General features: G+C 50.8%; 1 protein-coding gene across 4 annotated transcripts in view; it reads right to left on the bottom strand.

Moving 5' to 3' along the window:
* Window positions 1-19,124, bottom strand: part of PITPNM3 (PITPNM family member 3) — a 72,549-nt gene extending 53,425 nt beyond the window's left edge. The window contains exons 1-2 of one of the 4 annotated variants that reach the window (XM_081172277.1): window positions 19,001-19,079; window positions 14,706-14,817 (exon numbers count right to left, since the gene is read on the bottom strand). In XM_081172277.1, coding sequence (XP_081028403.1) covers window positions 14,706-14,817 — 112 coding nt within the window. In that variant the 5' untranslated portion in view covers window positions 19,001-19,079. Of the gene's footprint in view, window positions 1-2,574; window positions 2,597-2,712; window positions 2,766-14,705; window positions 14,818-19,000 lie in introns of those variants that run through there. The other 3 variants (XM_081172278.1, XM_081172279.1, XM_081172280.1) reach the window with 3 other exon arrangements.

The raw sequence follows: 19,124 nt of genomic DNA, 5'->3' as shown, positions 1-19,124 counted from the left end.
AGAAGATGAATCTTTTATCATCTCCACAGCCAACAACTCACCCCTTGTGTGCAAACACTGTGGCAAGTCAGAATTCTCTGGAAACGGGCAACAGTGCTCATTCCTGCTTAGAATTTATTAGGTGTGTATCTGTGCAAGACTTTAAAAAGCCCTCTGGTGGCTTGCAATGCATGATTCTTGCAAATCACTGGAGGAGTCTCTTTAGCTAAGAGGTAAAAATGCTTGTAGATTAAGTAGGATGACTAACAAGGCAGATATATGACACTCTGGGAGAAAAACATTTCAGTTACCACCTCCTTCAGTGGATCAGACATGACTCAGAGCTTGTCCTAAGACCATAGGAAGAGCCTGTTGGATCCTGCCCTCACAGTGGCCAAATGGGAAACCCAGTCTTGTTCTCCACCATTCTAAGGTAGACCGGCTCTGTCCATGGAGGCTCCATTTAGCAATCCTAAGAAACTAAGAAGAGCCCTGCAACCGGAATAGGCCAAACAAACATCGTGTTTGGGCTCAGAGACTCAGCAGATGCAAGGGGAAATCTGAAAACTCCCCCAAGAAGCCCCCATGCCATTATTGGCAGAGCTAGGCCAGCCATTAGGTAGCCTTCCTCCTCCGACAGCCTCATTGTTCCCACTCCTCCTGATAAGCCCACTTAATGCCTATAGGATTTTATAAATGCAAGTTGTCTAATTATGGCTAATGAATGCGGCAGTCATGGATCCAATATCTCGACCGTTTTGCCTGGCAGGCACAGAACTCAGCTTAATCGCTTGGCTCCATTGAATAAAGTCCACTTAGCCTTAAGTGTTCCCAGACACACACGGAGCCCCTTCAAATTAAGCTGACGAAGCCTCGACTAATTGAGTGCTGCGCCTGATGAGGATAAATGTTTAGGCCTCCCTCCCAGCAGTGCTCCTTTGAATCGCCCGCTTGCCCTCTGCATTCCCCAGCCTCGAAAGCCAATGCCACCTTCAGCCCCCCACCTGTAGGGGGTAAGGGAACCCTTGCAGTGTGGAAGCAGAATGTCTGGGTCTCTGATCACCAAGGAACTTGGACTCTATTATGTCCTCAGCCTATTTCTATCTTAAGACCATGTCTCCTTTGGAGTGTGCAAAAAAGAGAGAGAAGAAACTCAACGAAAGAAAGAGGATGAATATTTGAATGGGAGTCCGGAATGTTTGACTGGCAATGCTATTATCCTGTGTTTTTCTTGCAAAGCTAACTTCTTGCAGTGTCTTATATATGTAATAACTTTGTCATAAAAGCTGTTATGTACGATGACAAAAATCCACCAACAGCATACAAATCAATATGGCTAACCTGATCCAAAACACACACCCCTCACACACGAAAACAAAGACCACCACAGCCAACCACAAATGAACAGCCACACCCTAGGCCAACCCCAACCTCTCTCACCACCAAAGGAACGCAAGTGAACAGCAAAGAACCTGCACAAGCAACGCTGACACCAAACCCTACATATAGAAAGTAGAATAGAAACATTGCCACCCAACCCCACCCATCTTTCCTCCACTCCACCTCTTTCCCCCTTTTCTTCCTAACATCTCAACAAATGAAACTGATTTCTGGCGGGCTAGGGACAAAGGTGAAAGCTGTTTCCTAGTTCTGCTGGATCTCTCAGCGGCGTTTGATACCATCGACCATAACATCCTTCTGGACCGTCTTGAGGGGCTGGGAGCTGAGGGCACTGTTATACAGTGGTTCTGCTCCTTCCTCCTGGGTCGTGTTCAGAAAGTGGTGGGGGGGGTGAGTGTTCAGACCCCTGGGCTCTTACTTGTGGGGTGCCTCAGCGTTCTGTCCTCTCCCCCATGCTTTTCAACATCTACATGCAGCCGCTGGGAGAGATCATCAGGGGGTTTGGGCTGGGTGTTCATCAGTATGCGGAAACCCAGCTAGATGGGCGGAGTATAAATAATATATTATTAATATTATTATTATTATTTGTAAAAATGTTACATGGAGGGGGGAAATGAGACATTGCACACACTTTTGTAAATCAACAAAATCTTTAATAATAATAATAATAATAATAATAATAATAATAATAATAGCTGTTATGTATGCAAAACACCCTATCAGCTCAGAAGAGAGTCTGGCGAGTGGGGTCTCCTCTGACACAACAGCCGACCTGAGAGCAGACTTTTATGCTAACCACAAGGTGAAGGCTTGATTGTTCTTCTGCTAGAGCAATTAGAGAAACAGTTGCCCTGTTTGGGTGGCCTTTAAAAACCTAAGAATAGCCTGCTAGATCAGTCCAGGAGCCCAGCTAGTCCAGCATCCTGCTCTCACAGTGGCCAACCAGAATGTCTGTGGGAAACCCCCAAGCAGGACTTGAGCCCAAGGGCAGAACTCTCCCTTCTTGTGATTCCCAACTGCTGCCTCGGACTGTGGAGGCAGAGCCTAGCCATCGTAGCTAGTAGCCATCAATAGCCCTCTCCTCCTCTGTGAATTTGTTCAATTCTCTTTTCAATCCATCCAAGTTGGTGGCCAACTCCTGTGGGAGGGAGTTCCATAGTTTAACTATGTGCTGCATAAATAACTTTCTTTTACCTGTCCTGAAACTTCAAGCGTTCAGCCTCAGCTTTGGCCTCACCTCTATCCTTTGACCACAGCAGGATGGTCAGGATGGTGGTAGCTTTGTGTGAGGAGAGAGGCGAAAGAGGCTGGGATGGAGGAGCGTTTGCTTACCTGCAAACCAAATGGGCACAGGAGATGCCAGGAAAGCAAAGGAAGACCACCACCATCCCTCTGGTTGCTAGGCAACCATAACACTCTCTTCTCCCTGCATCCAACTGTCAGACAGAGTTGAAGGAAGGGGGCGGGAACAGAGGGGGATTATAAAAGTAAAGGTAAAGGGACCCCTGACCGTTAGGTCCAGTCGTGGCCAACTCTGGGGTTGCGGTGCTCATCGCGCTTTATTGGCCAAGGGAGCCAGCATACAGCTTCTGGGTCATGTGGCCAGCATGACTAAGCTGCTTCTGGCGAACCAGAGCAGCGCATGGAAACACCGTTTACCTTCCCGCCAGAGTGGTACCTATTTATCTACTTGCACTTTGATGTGCTTTCTATTCTGCCTTGGACAGACCACAGCTGGAGTCCTGTGTCTAGTTCTAAGCATCATAATTTAAGGAGGATATTGACAAGCTAGAAAGTGTGTCGAGGAGGGCAACCAAGATAGCCAAGGGTCTGGAAACCATGCGTGATGAGGAACAGTTGAGGGAGTTGGGGATGTTTAGCCTGGAGAAGAGACGACCGAGAGGTGATATGATAGCCACCTTCAAATATCTGAAGGGCTGTGCTTGGGAAGATGGAGAAAGCTTGCTTTCCTCTGCTCCTGAGGAGGGGAACCTGAACCAATGAATTCATATTGCTAGAAAGGAGATTCTGATTAAAGCTTTCAGACAGCAAGAGCTGTTCGATAGTAGAACGGGCCGCATGGGAAGGCGGTGGACTGTCCTTCCTTGGAGGTTTTTAAACAGAGCTTAGGCAGCCACCTGTCAGGGATTCTTGAGCTGTGGTTCCTGCATTGCAAGGGGTTGGACTAGATGGCCCTTGGGGTTGTTGTAAGAGAGTCAGGGTTTATTTCAGGGTGCCTCCCAACTCTTTGGTTCTACGATGATGGCCTGGGCACATTGAGCAGCGGGGAGGGCATGTTCTAGGCCCTAAGCCACAAAGATTGGGTCTGCAGAGGAGGAGGAGGAGGGCTAACCCACGCGTGGCATTATTCATCATTACATTTCTGTCCCACCTTTTTCTCCAAGAAGAGCAAAGTGGGGCCCATGGCTCTTTCCCCATTTTATCCTCACAACAGCCCTGTGAGGTAGGCTAGGCCGAGAGGCAGTGACTGGCCCCCAAGGCCACCCAGTGAGCTTCGTGGCTGAGTGGGGATTTGAACCCTGGTGTCTTCCAGGTCTTAGTCTGGTGCTCTAACCACTACACCACCACTGCCTCTCTCTCTCTCTCTCTCTCTCCCTCACGGTACCAAACTAAATTGTGCATGGACACCTGAGATGAAACCTTCCATTAGGCACTCAGGATCGCTCTCTCTTCTCAAAAAGCCTCCTAGTTCCTTTGAAATGCTAAAAGCCCTCCTTCCTCAAGGAGGTGGACTGGGATGAGAGACTTCTGCCTCCTGCTCCTCCTTCCTTTCCCCTGAGAGGGAAAAGCGCTCCCTGCTGTGGCGATTAGCTCAGGCTCCAGGCTCACCTCCGCCCTCGCCTGGGAACTCAAAACAGGCAAGAAGAAGAAGAAGAAGAAGGGGGGGGGGTGGCTTGTGGAGCTGCTCGCTGGATGACTCATCCCCCAAATGGATATCTCTTTCTCTCCTTTCCCTGCAAAAAAGCCACACTGCTGCTATTAGATGGAATCCCTGATGGGCAGAACTAACCCTGCTGGGGGGGGCCAAGCCCCGGTATCCCTGCCTTTGCAAGGGAGCCCATCATCATTTCCGGAAGGAGGCATCGCCATCGCTTGGGGGGGGGGGGGAGAAGAAGAACCGAAGGCAAAAGACACAGGCCCAACTGGCTGATTCCAGCCCTTTTTTCACAGACTCATAGAGTTGAGTTGGAAGGGACCCCCAAAGGTCATCCAGGCCAACCCCCAGCAATGCAGGAATCACAGCTAAAGAATCCACAACAGGTGGCCATTGAACTCTTTAAAAACCTCCCAGGAAGGAGAGTGCACCACCTTCCAGGGAAGACTGTTCCGCTGTCGAACAGCTCCTGCTGTCAAGAGAGTTTTTCCTAACATTTAGTCAGAATCCCCATTTGAATCCACTGGTTTGGGTCCTCTCCTCTGGAGCAGCAGAAAACAGACTTTCTCCATCTCGCATGTGACAGCCCTTCAGATATTTGAAGAGGTCTGTTTCAAATGCAGAAGAGAGGTGGGATCATTCCAGAGCAGGGGTCAGCAAACTTTTTCAGCAGGGGGCCGGTCCACTGTCCCTCAGACCTTGGGGGGGGCAGACTATATTTTTGGGGGGCGAGAGAACGAATTCCTATGCCCCACAAATAACCCAGAGATGCATTTTAAATAAAAGGACACATTCTACTCATGTAAAAACACACTGATTCCCGGACTGTACGCAGGCTGGATTTAGAAGGCGATTGGGCTGGATTCGGCCCCTGGGCCTTAGTTTGTCTAGCCATGTTCCAGAGCCATGGAAAAGAGGCCCCTCACCCCAAATCCTGGCAGAGAGCATGAACAGAGCCCCTCCCCCAATACACACAGAGGTATTAAGAATAGATCCATCTGGTTTTGGAGCTGGGGTGGGAGCCCTGCAGATATTTGGGGCCCAAACCATCAAGGGCTTTGCAAACCATGACAAACAACTAGCCCAGAAACCCCAGAGGCAACCAAGGTAGAATTTTGAGGCTGGTAGCTGGACAATCCCACCTCCCTGGCCCTTCTTATTACCTGGCAAGCACGTTCATTTCCCCTGGATAGGCACTAGTAGGGTTGCCATATTTCAAAAAGTAAAATTCCTGGCATTAATGACATCCACAAAGTTGCTGAGCTTTCTTTAGGAAACCAGCCAAATTGTTGAGCTTTTTATGCGGAAAAACCCAAACTTTTGAGCGAAACCTCCCCCAATAACGTAATGACGTTGAAGCTTTCGGAGCTGTTTCCACATTGCCATACACCTGGGTTTCCCCTGACATTTTGCCAGTTCAGCAAAATTCCCCCTGACGTCATTTTTACGCCCCAAAACCGGGACATGTCAGGAATTGTCCTGACTTATGGCAAGCCTGGGCACTAGCTATATTGTAGGGGATTGGATGAGATGACCCCTGGGGTCCCTTTCAACTCTACTATTCTATCATTCAATTATATTATGCTGCATCCAATTAATTAAAGGTCAGCCTCCATGCCAAAGATCATTTTCTGGCTGTGGCTGACACCTGGATGCAATCAGGTCCTTGCAAGCAACATTAAAAGTAATTTTCTGGGCATTTGCTGACATGCAGAAAGTGCCCAGCTGTGGACATTCTGAGAGCTGAGCTGGGCGGGCATTTATTCAGGGGCTCTGCAATGCAGTTCTGCCCCCGTGAAAAGGAGCCCCGTGTTCAAGGCTTGGGTCTCATGAGAACATAAGAAGAGGCTGCTGGTTCAGACCAATGACTAATCTAGTCGAAATGATACGATATGATAGAATACAATAATCTTTATTGTCATTGTCCCATACAGAACAACAAAATTGGAAAAAATCTACAGCAGACATTCAAAAACCCACAAGCCTGCTATCCCAGCTATCCCAGCCTGGTTAGCCCCTAAAAACTCAGATACCCCATAATTGAATACAATATACTCACATAGAGACTACCTTAAAGGTAAAGGTAAAGGGACCCCTGACCATTAGGTCCAGTCGTGACAGACTCTGGGGTTGCGGTGCTCATCTCGCTTTACTGGTCAAGGGAGCCGGCGTACAGCTTCCGGGTCATGTGGCCAGCATGACTAAGCCACTTCTGGCGAACCAGAGCAGAGCACGGAAATGCCGTTTGCCTTCCCGCTGGAGCAGTACCTATTCATCTACTTGCACTTTGACAGGCTTTTAAACTGCTAGGTGGGCAAGAGCAGGGACCGAGCAACGGGAGCTCACCCTGTCGCAGGGATTCGAACAGCCGACCTTCTGATCAGCAAGTCCTAGGCTCTGTGGTTTAACCCACAGCGCCACCCGCGTCCCAGAGACTACCTTACACTGCATTTAAAACCAAAATTGCATTTGGATAGAAACTGTTTCTCAGGTGGCTAGTCCTAGTCTTCTTCCAGAAGCTGAAAGAGATCATTTCCGGGGTGCACACTATCCTGCACTATCTCTGCAGCTTTTTTATGGCACCTGGAAGCATAGATTTGATCCAAGGTGGGAAGAGTCCACCCAATTATTCTCTCCGCAGTCTTTACAACCCTGGACAGCATTCTGTCTTCACACAGCATCCTCTTCACACAGTGGCCAGCCAGAAGCCCCAGTGGAAAACTTGAAAGCAGGATGCGAGCCCTCTCCCCTCCTGCAGTTTCCAGCATTCAGAAGCATTACTGTCTTGACTTTGGAGGCAGACCATAGCCAGCATGACTAGTAGCCATGGCCAGCCAAATTTGGGTCTCCAGCTGTTTTTGGACTACAGTTCCCATGATTCCTCACCACTAGTCCTGCTAGCTAGGGTTGGTGGTAATTGTAGTCCAAAGACCAGCTGTTTGGGGGACTCAAGTTTGGGAAACACTGCTATAACAAAGGGGACTGCCATGACTGTAACATGGGATCTTCCTGCTGAGTACTGTGGGGAAATCCTTTGCCCGTGAAGTTCTCAACAGATTACAGTCACTCACTGACAGGGTCTATCCTGAGTCATAATGAGGCTTTAGAGCTCAGAGGTTAACAGTCGACATGATTTTCTCACTGCAGCAGCTGCAGGAGGAATGCCCAGAGCAGAGATGCCCCTCATCCATCGCCTTCATAGACTTGACAAAGGCCTTTGACCTCAACAGCCAAAGATGACTCTTCACACCATTCAACAAGATTGGATGTCCACCTGAGCTCCACAAGATGACCATGTCCTTACATACCCTTGCAGAGGGGTGGGCAGCCAGGTCCACTTGCTCTGAGCCTCGGAGGACTCAGCCGGCTGGGGAGCCCTGCTGGACTTATGCCAGGGGCAGCAAACTTTTTCAGCAGGGGTCTTGTCCACTGTCCCTCAGACCTTGTGGAGGGCCAGACTATATTTGGGGGGGGAGAGGGGGGGAGAACGAATTCCTATGCCCCACAAATAACCCAGAGATGCATTTTAAATAAAAGCTCACATTCTACTCATGTGAAAACACACTGATTCCCAGATCTGGCCAGATTTAGAAGGTAATTGGGCCGGATCCAGCCCCCAGGCCTTAGTTTGCCTACCCATGACTTGTGCCATTATGCCAAGAACAAGACTCCCATCCCAGACCTCAGGCAAGGTCTGCACTGGCCTGCTTACAAGAGAACAAGCACTCTCTCTGGGCCATGCAAAATTTTATAAACTCTCTGGTGATTTCCGAACTCTCATCTCAGGACCATCCAGACTTGGCAAGGATGCTATTCTGCATTACAACAGGGAGATGGGGGGACCCCCACAAGCACATAATGGGCTTCTTAACTGCAGGATATATATTGCGGATGGAGGAGGGAGAGACTTCAGGATCCTTAACACTGCTAAGGAAAGAATGATAGTTATCCTATCCTCTTTCAGTGCTTAATTTTTACCATTGACAAATACAGTGGTACCTTGGGTTACATACGCTTCAGGTTAAATACACTTCAGGTTACAGACTCTGCTAACCCAGAAATAGTACCTCGGGTTAAGAACTTTGCTTCAGGATGAGAACAGAAATCGTGCTGCGGTGGGGCGGCAGCAGCAGGAGGCCCCATTAGCTAAAGTGGTGCTTCAGGTTAAGAACAGTTTCAGGTTAAGAACAGACCTCCGGAACGAATTAAGTTCTTAACCCGAGGTACCACTGTAAGTCACAACTGACGCACATGTTCCCATTGGTATCAGTCAGAGTGTCGGGCTAGGACCTGGGAGAGATCAGGGTTCAAATCCACCACTCTGCCATGAAGCTCGCTTGGTTACCTTGGGGAGCCAGTGGCTGCCTCTCAGCCTAGCCTACCTCACAGGTTTGCTGTGGGGTTTAATTGAGATGGGGGGAAGAACTACGTACACCGCCTGGAGCTCCTTGGGGAGAAAAAGGTGGAGCTCTCAAGGCAATAAACAAACACTAAGAGAGTGTGTGGCGTCTCCTCCCGAGTGTTGAACACGGGGAAGAGGCAAGCAGAAGTCGGGGAGGGGGAGGCTGAAGTTGTGATGGAGAGGCCTCATTCTGCTCAAACCTGTGGAGCTAAAAATAGACCTGGCAGCAACGGCGCATGCTGAGGAGGGGAGAGGGAAGCACCGGAGAGAATGTCAATGAGCCGCGGCTGACGCAAGGAGTGGCTGCGTTCTGGAGCACAGCGCCAACTTCCAGGGTGACATCAGGGGCTAATTCGGGTGCTGGTGATGCAGCTTCACTCCCAGTTCAGAGTGGGCTGGGAAGGAGGGGGAGAGGGAGGAGAGGGGAGGAAGAAAGGAAAGCTAAGCACCCCTTCTTTTGTCTCTGGCAGGGCTTACGACAGGAGGGGGAAAGCCAGTGGAAAGGAGGCATCCTCTACAATTTAGTGTGGCGGCATCTACACTTTGGAACTCCCTGCCTATTGAAATCAAGCAGGCGCCTTCGCTGTACTCTTGGGGCACCTGCTCAACAAATTCTCATTCAGACTAGTTTAGAAAGCTGGTATGAATTTTGACCCATTTTATTCTTTTTGCATGCTTTAAGCTACTGTAATTTTCTCTCTCTTTGTTGTCTTATTTTGTCTTTTTGTACACTGCTTTGAGGTTTGTTTGTTTTTTGCAGTCAAACAGTGGACGAATTTAATGAAATATGTTTTATGTGGTTCTGCACAAAATGTAGTATTTCACTTCCAACACACGCGCAGTTCGGATGAATGGGCTTCCTCCGTGAACCAAGCATTTCCAGGTCTTTCTGGCTCTGTGTGGACATTTGCTCCTAACAAGTGCCCTGCTGGATCAGGCCATCTGGCCCAGCATACTGACCAACCAGCAAGCCCAAAGCAAAGCCCACAAGCAGGACTGAAGCAGAACACCACCACTCTCCCCTCCTGTGTCTTCCAGCAACTGGTATTCAGAAGCATCCCTGCTTCAGATGATGGATGCAGTGCATACCCATCGTGGCAAGTAGCCATTGATAGCCTCTCCTCCTCCAAGAATTTGTTTAACCCCCTTCTAAAGCCATCCATGACACTGTGGGTTAAACCACAGAGCCTAGGACTTGCCGATCAGAAGGTCGGCGGTTCGAATCCCCGCGACGGGGTGAGCTCCCGTTGCTTGGTCCCTGCTCCTGCCAACCTAGCAGTTCGAAAGCACGTCAAAGTGCAAGTAGATAAACAGGAACCGCTCCAGCAGGAAGGTAAATGGTGTTTCCGTGCGCTGCTCTGGTTCGCCAGAAGTGGCTTAGTCATCCTGGCAACATGACCCGGAAGCTGTCTGTGGACAAACGCCGACTCCCTCGGCCAATAAAGCGAGATGAGCGCCGCAACCCCAGAGTCGGACACGACTGGACCTAATGGTCAGGGGTCCCTTTACCTTTACCTAAAGTCATCCAAGTTGGTGGCCATCACTGCCTCCTGTAGGAGGGAGTTCCACAGGTTAAGTCTGCACTGCATGGACTTTATTTTTTCTGTCCTGAATCTCCCAACATTCAGCTTCATTAGATGTCCGAGTGTTCTGGTATTACAAAAGATTATGCCCTGCATAATTTCATGGATTTTTTTAAAATCATGCTGCTTCTCACTCAGCTAACAATCTAGGAATCTGGGTAGACTGCCTCTGGGCCTGGAGGTTCCAGAAGAGCACCAGAAGAGCGCTCCCTGGATTAGGCCCAGCACCCTGTTCTCAAAGTTGCCAACCAGATGCCCCTTAGGGGAAACCCAGAAGCACAAGACCCGGCCCCCTCCTGTGGCTTCTAGCAACTGGTATTCAGAATCATTGCTTCCTCCAACTGTGGAGGCAGAGAACATTGCCATCATGGCTAGCAGCAGCCTTCTCAGCCTCCATGAATGTGTCCAATCCTGTTTTTAAATCCTTCCAAGTTTCTGGAGGAGGGTGCAAAGCCCGTTTCGCCATTGCAAGCGGCCCATCGACCTTCCCTTTGAAGGTGGCTGTCAAGGGAGACACAAAGGAGGCTGCTCAAACTCCTTCGGGATGGAGAAGGTCACAGACTCTCCAGAAGCCCCACGCCTCATTTTCTGCCTTGGGCAGACAAGGCGCCTCCTTCAGAGCTCGCTCTGCTGACGGACACAATGCCAGCCAGCCAGCCAGGAGAGAGTGAGCTGAGCGCCACTGGCGTCTAGCCAGGCCGCCAGGCTTCCAAACACCCTGAACTAATGTTTATTTTCCCAGAGCTATTTTCTCTCTCCCGTGCAGGGAGGCGCCTGCGCAGTGGGCTCCCTTCAAATATCACCGCTAGTGCAGGAGGCAAGATGCCCAGCAGACGATGGCGGGAGGGGGCACTCAGGAGACCACCATTGCAGCGATGCAACTGGGGCAGCGAGATACAGAAAGAGATTAAATGTTATTTGGGGTGGGGTGAAAGCCGCAAGGAGACAAGCCCCAACACCGGCAATGGTGGGAATCTGCCCTCCCCATGGTGCTAGACTCCCATCCCCCATGGCCATTGGTCCTGGGGCAGAATTTTTTCTTCTGAATATCAGTTACAGGAAACCATGCGAGGGGAATCATAGAACTGTAGAGCTGGAAGGGAACCCAGCGGCCATCTAGTCTGACCCTACGATGCAGGAATCAGAATCCCTGACAAATTGTCATCCAGTATCTCTTCAAAATCATCCCATGAAGGAGTGTCCACCACCTTCCCAAGGAGCCCGTTCCACAGCTGAATGGCTCTTACTGTCAGAAAGTTCTTCTTAGTGTTGATCCAGAATCTCCTTCCTTGTCAACTGAATCCATCGGTTCAGGTCCTCTCCTCTGGAGCAAGAGAAAAGAAGCTGGCTCCATCTTCCCACGTGACAGCACTTGAGATATTTGAAGGTGGCTGTCATGTCACCTCTCTTGTCTTCTTCTCCCCAGGCTAAACACACCCAACACACCTTATTCCTCGTAAGGCTTGGTATGCAGACCCTTGACAATCTTTGTCAGCTAGCTTAGAAACTAGAAAACCTTTCCATCATCAACTCGGTTGACCTCGTCTGCACACGTTCCAGCTTGTCGATATCCTCCTTAAATGGTGGTGCCCAGAACTGGATACAGGACTCCAGGTGTGGTCAGACCAAGGCAGAAGAGAGAGAGTTGCTCTTATACTCAAATCCTGTTTTGGGGCTTCCCACAGGCATCTAGTTGGCCACTGTGGAAACAGGATGCTAGATGGGCCATTGGCCTGATCCAGCAGGGTTCTTCTTAGGTTCTCATGATGGGAGTTGTAAATGTAATCTAGCAACTTCTGGCAGGCCAAAGGTAGAAACCATCCCAAAACATAGGGAGACAGAAAGCACTAAATTTAGCTGCGAAACCCCAATTTGATATGGCGATCAGGGCAAAGGATTTTCCATTTCTTAGAGAGTCTCTCCCCATCCCCGCTACCTCCACAACTGTTCAGAGGCATCGCTGTTCTCCCTCTCCAGCCTAGAACTGCTTTTTACAAAACCTGTAAAGATTCAGGGATTCAGACTTGATTCTACCACCAAAGCCAGGAACAAATCCTGCAAATGCTGATAGGGTCCCATTTTTCCAACCTCCCCATTCTGCCTTTTCTAGCGGGGGAATATGTGCCCCTCCAACAACTCCCATCACCAGCAACTCCAGCATCACCATCCCTGACCACTGGCCATGTGAGCTACTGTGATGGGCTGGAGGGAGAGCCTGGCAACTATTCACACAATGAGCAGATCCACACCATACATTTAAAAAACATCAGGTGTACATTTAAAGCCCTTAGCAACATGGGACTTGTTTACCTGCAAAATCCCCTTACCCCTTATACACCTACTTAACGGAGCAGTGTTACAGCTGACACAGAATACCCATTCCACATTTGTAATCAATTGATCCTTTAGTATGGCAGTTCCTGCCCTATGGAACTCCCTGCCTCTTGACAACAGGCAAGCACCTTCACTGAACTCTTTTCAGCACCGGCTAAAAACAGTCTGTCCAGATGTTTAGAAAGTTGTTGAGAGTCTCAATCTGCTTTTAGTCTATTGCTATTTTAACTTTTTGAAAGTTTGAAAGTATTTGTTAGTTTTTCTTAGTGATAAACTTATTTTTTTATATATATAAACTGCTTTGAGGGTTGTTTGTTTGTTTTTTACAATCAAGCAGTGTATAAATTTTATGAAATAAATATAAATAAAAATCAAGTCCCCCGCCCCCGCAAGAATCCTGGTAACTGTAGTTGCCCCCTCAAATGAGTTTTGATTCCCAGTATCCTTAGCAACCTACCATTCCCAGAATTCCTTGGGGGAGGTCATGTGATTTAAATGTGTGTGGTATGCACATTAAAGGTGGATTTGCCCTAATGGGCAGGCCAGCAGCCAGTTTGGGGCCTTTTCAAAGGGAGGCTGGGATTCACAACTGCATGGGATGTGCTTCCCAGCTGGGCCACAAGAGGTCCCCACATGCAGCAGCAGCAGCACCAAGTCCCCACGGTTTCCCTGTAGAGCTGAAGGCAATGCAATCAACCTGCCTCCTATTAAACCATCTTAAAAGTCTTTAAAATTAAATCAACCCGCAGCACACACCAGAGGCTTTGGCCCTGAGCCCGGCAGAGGGCGGAGGCGGGCAATCTCCCCACCCACCCAGTGAGTTCCAGTGGGAGGTAGGAGAGAGTAATTGCTCATCAGTCCACACCCTATGCCATCTCCAGTCAAAACAAGCCTTGCCATTTTATTTCCTAGAGGGCTTTTAAAAACCCAGAACAGCAGCGGGGCAGAAAGAGAGGGGGTCAGAACATGGCAAGGGGGTTTCCGTGGGGCTCCACTTCCTTGGGTGGGCAGAGGTGGTCCTCATTGCCTTTTAAGAACATAAGAAGATGCTCCCGGATGAGGCCAATGGCCCAACTGGCCCAGGATCCTGTACTCACAGCAGTCAGCCAGCTGCTCCCAATGGGAAACCCTCAGCCAAGACCCCAGCACAAGAGCCCAGTATTCAACCAGTATTCAGAGGCATTGCTGCATCTGACTGTGGAGGGGGAAAGATAGCCACCATGGCTAGTTGACAGCCATCTCCATCCTCCATGGATTTGTCTACCCCAGGGCCGGCCCACCCATGAGGCAAGAGGAGGCATCTGCTTCAGGCGACAGCATACACAGGAGTGGCAGGTCCAGCCCGCAAGGAATCCATCACCTGGCACTGCTTTCATGGTGCCAGTGGCAGCACACACCTGGGAGCCCGGATCTGCTGCCTTCTCAGCAGCGCCACCACCAATGCTGTTTCCACAGCAGCCCCTCTGTGAATAGGAGGCCCTGTTAGTCTCCTCCCACCACCTATTTCTGAGAATCTTTACCCGCCACTCTGGTTCCTGGTGTAGATCTCCACCCTCCCTTCTCCCCTGGCCGTTTTAGGGGAGCATCATTGTGTGGTGCCAAAATGCCTTGGGCCAGCCCTGGTCTAACCCTCTTTCAAAGCCATCCAAGTTGGTGGCCATCACACTGCCTCCTGTGGGAGGGAGTTCCACAGTTCGACTCTGCTCTGCATGAGTTGTTCTTCTTTCTTGTCCTGAATCTTCCAATGCCCAGCTTCATGGGATGCCCACGATTTCTGGTGCAATGAGAGAGGGAGGAGCATTTTTCTCTATCCACTAGAGAAAAGCTGGAGAACGCAGGAGGGGAAAGGGCTCTTGGGCTCAGGTGCTGCTTGCAGACTTCCCCTGATAGGCATCTGGGAGTGGTGAGCACTGTGAGAACAGGATGCTGGTCCACCGGCCTAATCCAGCAAGCTCTGCTCATGTCCTTAAGATTTCGAGTGCATTTGCCTGTGACGGAGTTGGAAACAGCAGGTTGGGCAGAAGGTGGTTTGTTTGTACATCATTGCAGGTCGGTTGCACTCAGGGGCAAAACTGCAGAGCTTCCTTTGAGCTGCAAGCATCATCCTTACCTGCCTGTCTAAAGGGAAGTGGAATGCTGCCTGGGATCTGTCTTTGGAGATGGGGGCTGCTGCTCTTTCCCCCTTTCCTCCTCTTGCCTCTCTTCATCAGGTAGAAACTCATCTGTGTCGAACAATGAGAGGGAAATGACCCCTTTATTCCGGTTAAGGGTTTGTGGCCAGTGGCTCAGCAGACTTCACCTAGGGACAACTGGTGCAGCTTAAGAACATAAGATGATCCTGCTGGATCAGGCCAAAGGGGTGCTATCTAATTCAGCATCCTGTTCTCACAGTGGCCAACCAGATGCCCGTTATGGGGAAACCCACAAACAGGACCTGAGCGGAAGCCCAATTCTCCCCTCCGGTGGTTTCCAGCAACTGGTGTTCAGGAGCATTGCTGCCTGTGGAGGCAGCGCATAGCCATCAATAGCTTTCCAAGTCCAATCCTATTAGCAGTCAATTACTGGAGGAAGAATTCATTTCCATCCAAATTAACAGAAAACAGATTGAGTCGTCTCTCCCCCCCCCCCCCGCCCAACACACACACACACACACTTTCTCCCTGCTGCTGCCATCCCAAAGGCAGGAGCCAACCACCCTCCTTTGCCCAGGCAGATTCCGCCTTCCTGTTCCTCCTAGGAAAGTTTGGAGCACAAGCGGTATTTCCTGTTCTGCGAGGTCAAAGCAAAACCCTTGGAGCAAAAAATAAAATAAAAGCCACATTATGTAAAGAGGCTCCCCTTAGCTGCCTTCCTGAAAGCCCACAGCAAGGATCCAGGCAGAGACTCGCCAGAAATCCCGGCAAAGTCAAAATGTGGCATGCTTTTTTCTCCTTTGCATTTTCGCCCAGGAGCTGTTCCTCCTTCGAAACAAGAATCAAGGAGGAGGAGACAGCTAGTTAAAAGAAAAAGAGAAAGAAAGAAAACGTTTAATAAAATGAGGAAGATGTCCACCCCCACTTTTCTTGTTTTGCAAGGCATATGAGCACAGACTAAGCTCTTGACCTCTAATGGCATGAACAAGAAATGCTTTTTAAAAATACAATAGAATTACAGTGTTGGAAGGCCCCTCAAAGGTCATCCAGCTCAACCCCTGGGCAGCACAGGAAATGCACCCACTACTATAGCATCCTGGAGAGGAGATGGCCAGCCAGCCTCTGATGATGAACCTCTAAGGAGCACCCACTACCCTCCCAGATCCAGCATCAAATAGCTTGAGTCCAAATTCCTTTCCTTGCGGTTGGAATCCCCTGCATCAGGACCTGCCCTCCTGAAGACATCTGCTGCAGACACAACGGCCTGGCCTCATGATGCTCCCAGAATCATCAGGTAACCTGACACACTTGCACACTCATCCTACACCAGTTGGCTCAATCCCCATGAAAGCAACGGCTGGAGGAGGAGGGGGAATCCTCCCCTGCAGCCAAAAAAAAAAGTGTGTGTGTGAAAAAGGCCATCTCTTTGCTACAAATGTGGTTCTTCAAAGGAATGACGCAGGGACATCCTATAACTGACAGCGAATGGTGATTGTACACTTAGGGTGCAAAAAATGAGATGTAAGACGTAGGAAGCCCTTAGCATGAAACAGCAGCTGCTCAGAGATGAACCAGAGAGACAGAGTAAAGTTCTGGCAACAGGGTGGGAAGCAGACCTCCTTGCACCAACACAGCTGACCCCTTTCTCAGCCCCATTGCTTCCCTAAACTCCTGCCCACTGCCCTATAAGAAACATTACTCAGAAGTTTGCATACCCTACTGAGAAAGATAGCAATGCAATAACATTTGAAAGAGTAACAATTAATTGCACATTCATTCAAAAGCCAATTAAAATCATTTAGTTTAATCAATTCAGCAACTGCAAAGCGATACCAGCTTTTCAAGTCTGATAGGCACTGACACCTCCAGTGCCCTCCTGGCACCCTCCCAGGTAATCCCATTCTCCCCCTTCCAGGGGGTGGGGAGGGGGGATGTAACCACACACTTTGGGAACCACAGCCTTAAGGCTTTGCAATGTGCTCCAGGGCCACAGCTGGGGAGCTCAGCCTTGTCCATGGGGGCTCCTTCCTTAGGAGGATCCCTGTATGACTGAACTGCCCATCCATGATCTCCTGTGACAGAAGTGGGGGGTGGAAAACAGCAGCAGGAGACAGAGCTGAAAGGGTCCCCAGATTCCCCCCTAAGCAGAAACGCCTGCAAACCCAGTTTCTTATTTTGGGATGCTCAGCTAGGAAACCACACTACCTTTTACGACCCTGGCCATCTTGATCTCTGGAAGGGCGACTGGTGGATGTGAGCTCAGCAAGCCAAAGAGGAGGAAAGATCCTTGGCAGGAGGAATCTCTCCCCACCCACCCTCTGCTTTTTCGAAAGGAGGATCCACCAGGGGTTTGGAAAGTGACCCCCGCCCCAGCTCCAGACGTGAGCCAGTTTCATAGCCTGAATTTGTGGAGAGACAGAGACCTGTTGGAAAGCCGTGGGGTGCGGGCGAGGGGGGTTCTCAGTGGGGACTCTGCCTGCTGAGAGATTTGCCTCCTCGGTGCTCAGCTGTTACAAAGATAGCCTGACTTCCCCCTCCGCTTTCGTCCCGAGGAGGCCAAACCCAGCAGGGGCGCGACTGCTAGAACTTCTCCAGCGCTCAGAGAAGCACGTAGCCATTATGCATCTACAAACCACCCCCATCCCCAATTAGGCTTTGCATCAGGCGGGTGGAATTGAGGAGACTTAGAGACCTGCCAGCGCAGGCTTCCTTCCTTCCTTCCACACTCGCTGGAACATTTCCTTCTGCTCAGCAGCTGAATGGACGGGACGCAACAGAGGAAGACATCTCTCCACAGCTTTGGGGAGATACTGGCCCAAGGCAGACTCAGAGCAGTCCTGGCAAGCTGTGGCCCAGAGTGGCAAGTAGCCCTCTCGGCCCAGGCAGGCAGACCACACCGTGCTAACCTGGATAGGCGCCTTATCCTCGCCGCCGCCAAAAGCAGCCCCCATCCCACGCAGCCCCACCGTGGACAGTGGCCTCCTGGCTCCAAACCTTGCACAAAGCACCCACAACAGTGTCAGGAAGTCCCCTTGCAACTGCCAGAACCACAGGTCTTCCGCCACACAGCCGCCAGCTTGCTCCCTGTCTGCTTAGGAAGAGTCAAGCCTCGTTGATTCCAGGAGTAGGGGGAGGGGGGATCAGCCCCACAAGGGCATTTTGCAACCCGTGTGGGGGGTGGGGAGAGCAGAAAAGACGTCGGAAGTATTTATACACCGCTAAGCAGCACAATAATTCCACAGCAGCATTCAAGGAAGGATAAAAGCAAATCAGGTAAAAGCTGTCCTGAACAGATCTGAGGCCAAGGAGTCAGCGCCTTTTGCAAATATAACGTCTGTAAGAACATGGGGAGATGTCGCCCGCGTTTAGGAATCTGCCTAACTTCACGGAGCAGGGAGTTCCGCGGGGCAAGCCCAGCTGTCACCAAGCAGAAACTCGAAGTTGGCCCCAAAGCGAGAACGCAGCGGGAAAAGCCTCTCCTCTGGCTCTCCAAATGGAGATCGGGGGATTGGTAGAGTAAAAAAAACGCCTTTACTGCTGTGGGGAAGAGGGACTCCCGCAAAGGCTGGAAAACGAGTAAAGGCTGCTGGCGAGAGCCCGGCGTCGTGCCGGGGCTGCTGCTGCTAGTCTAGCCTTCTTTCCCGGAGATTCGCCGTGGGTGCTCCAGAAGACTCCCACCAGGGGTGCCAACTTGCATAAAATAATTGATCACATGACGGGGTGCACCCACACTATTTGAATGGTAATGCCCATCAACTTGGGGGGAGGGCCGGCCTCCTCAAATATTTTAGGGTAGGGAGCGAAGGGACCTCGGCCCCTGGGAGCTCGGCGAGGGGTAGAGACAACGTGGGGCTGAAGCTACCTGGGGGCGGAGAAGCGATGAGGGGCGGAGATGGCGGCCCGAGAGCGCTTGATGCAGCCAGGATGGTGGGGTATTTTACGAGGGGAAAGAGACGCAGCAGCAGCAGCAATCACCATTTCTGTCAATGGCTAAAGGAGGGAGGAGTCCAAGCTCGCTGCGATTCCAGAGAAGGCCCTCTGCACATGTTTGGCGTCCTCGCTCCATCAGGGCGCTCTCCCCTTCCCCTGTTCCAGGGCGCCGCCTGGTTTGCAAACGGGACCCGCTTGCGGGTGCGGGGGGGGGGGCTCCAGGTATGCAGGAGGTCAAGTCGGGCGCCTACCCTGGCTCGCCGCGCTCTGCACGTGCTCAGGAGCAGCTCCACCATAGCAGGCTCCCCCTCCCTCCGTTTTGGGCCATGCGGTGGCGGCTCACCTGGGCGCGGCTGCGGCGGGTCTGTCGCCATCGCCTCCGGCCTCCCTCCGCTCTCCAGCGCTGGAGCTGCGTCGCGCTCCTCGCCCGGGCTGGAGAAGGAGAAGGAGAGGCGCCGCCGCCGCCG

This window comes from Podarcis bocagei (genome assembly GCF_964188305.1).
Source record: "Podarcis bocagei genome assembly, chromosome: 15".
NCBI lineage: Eukaryota > Metazoa > Chordata > Lepidosauria > Squamata > Lacertidae > Podarcis > Podarcis bocagei.
The sequence above is the reverse complement of the archived record's forward strand: the minus strand, read 5'-3'. Positions and strand labels throughout refer to the sequence as shown.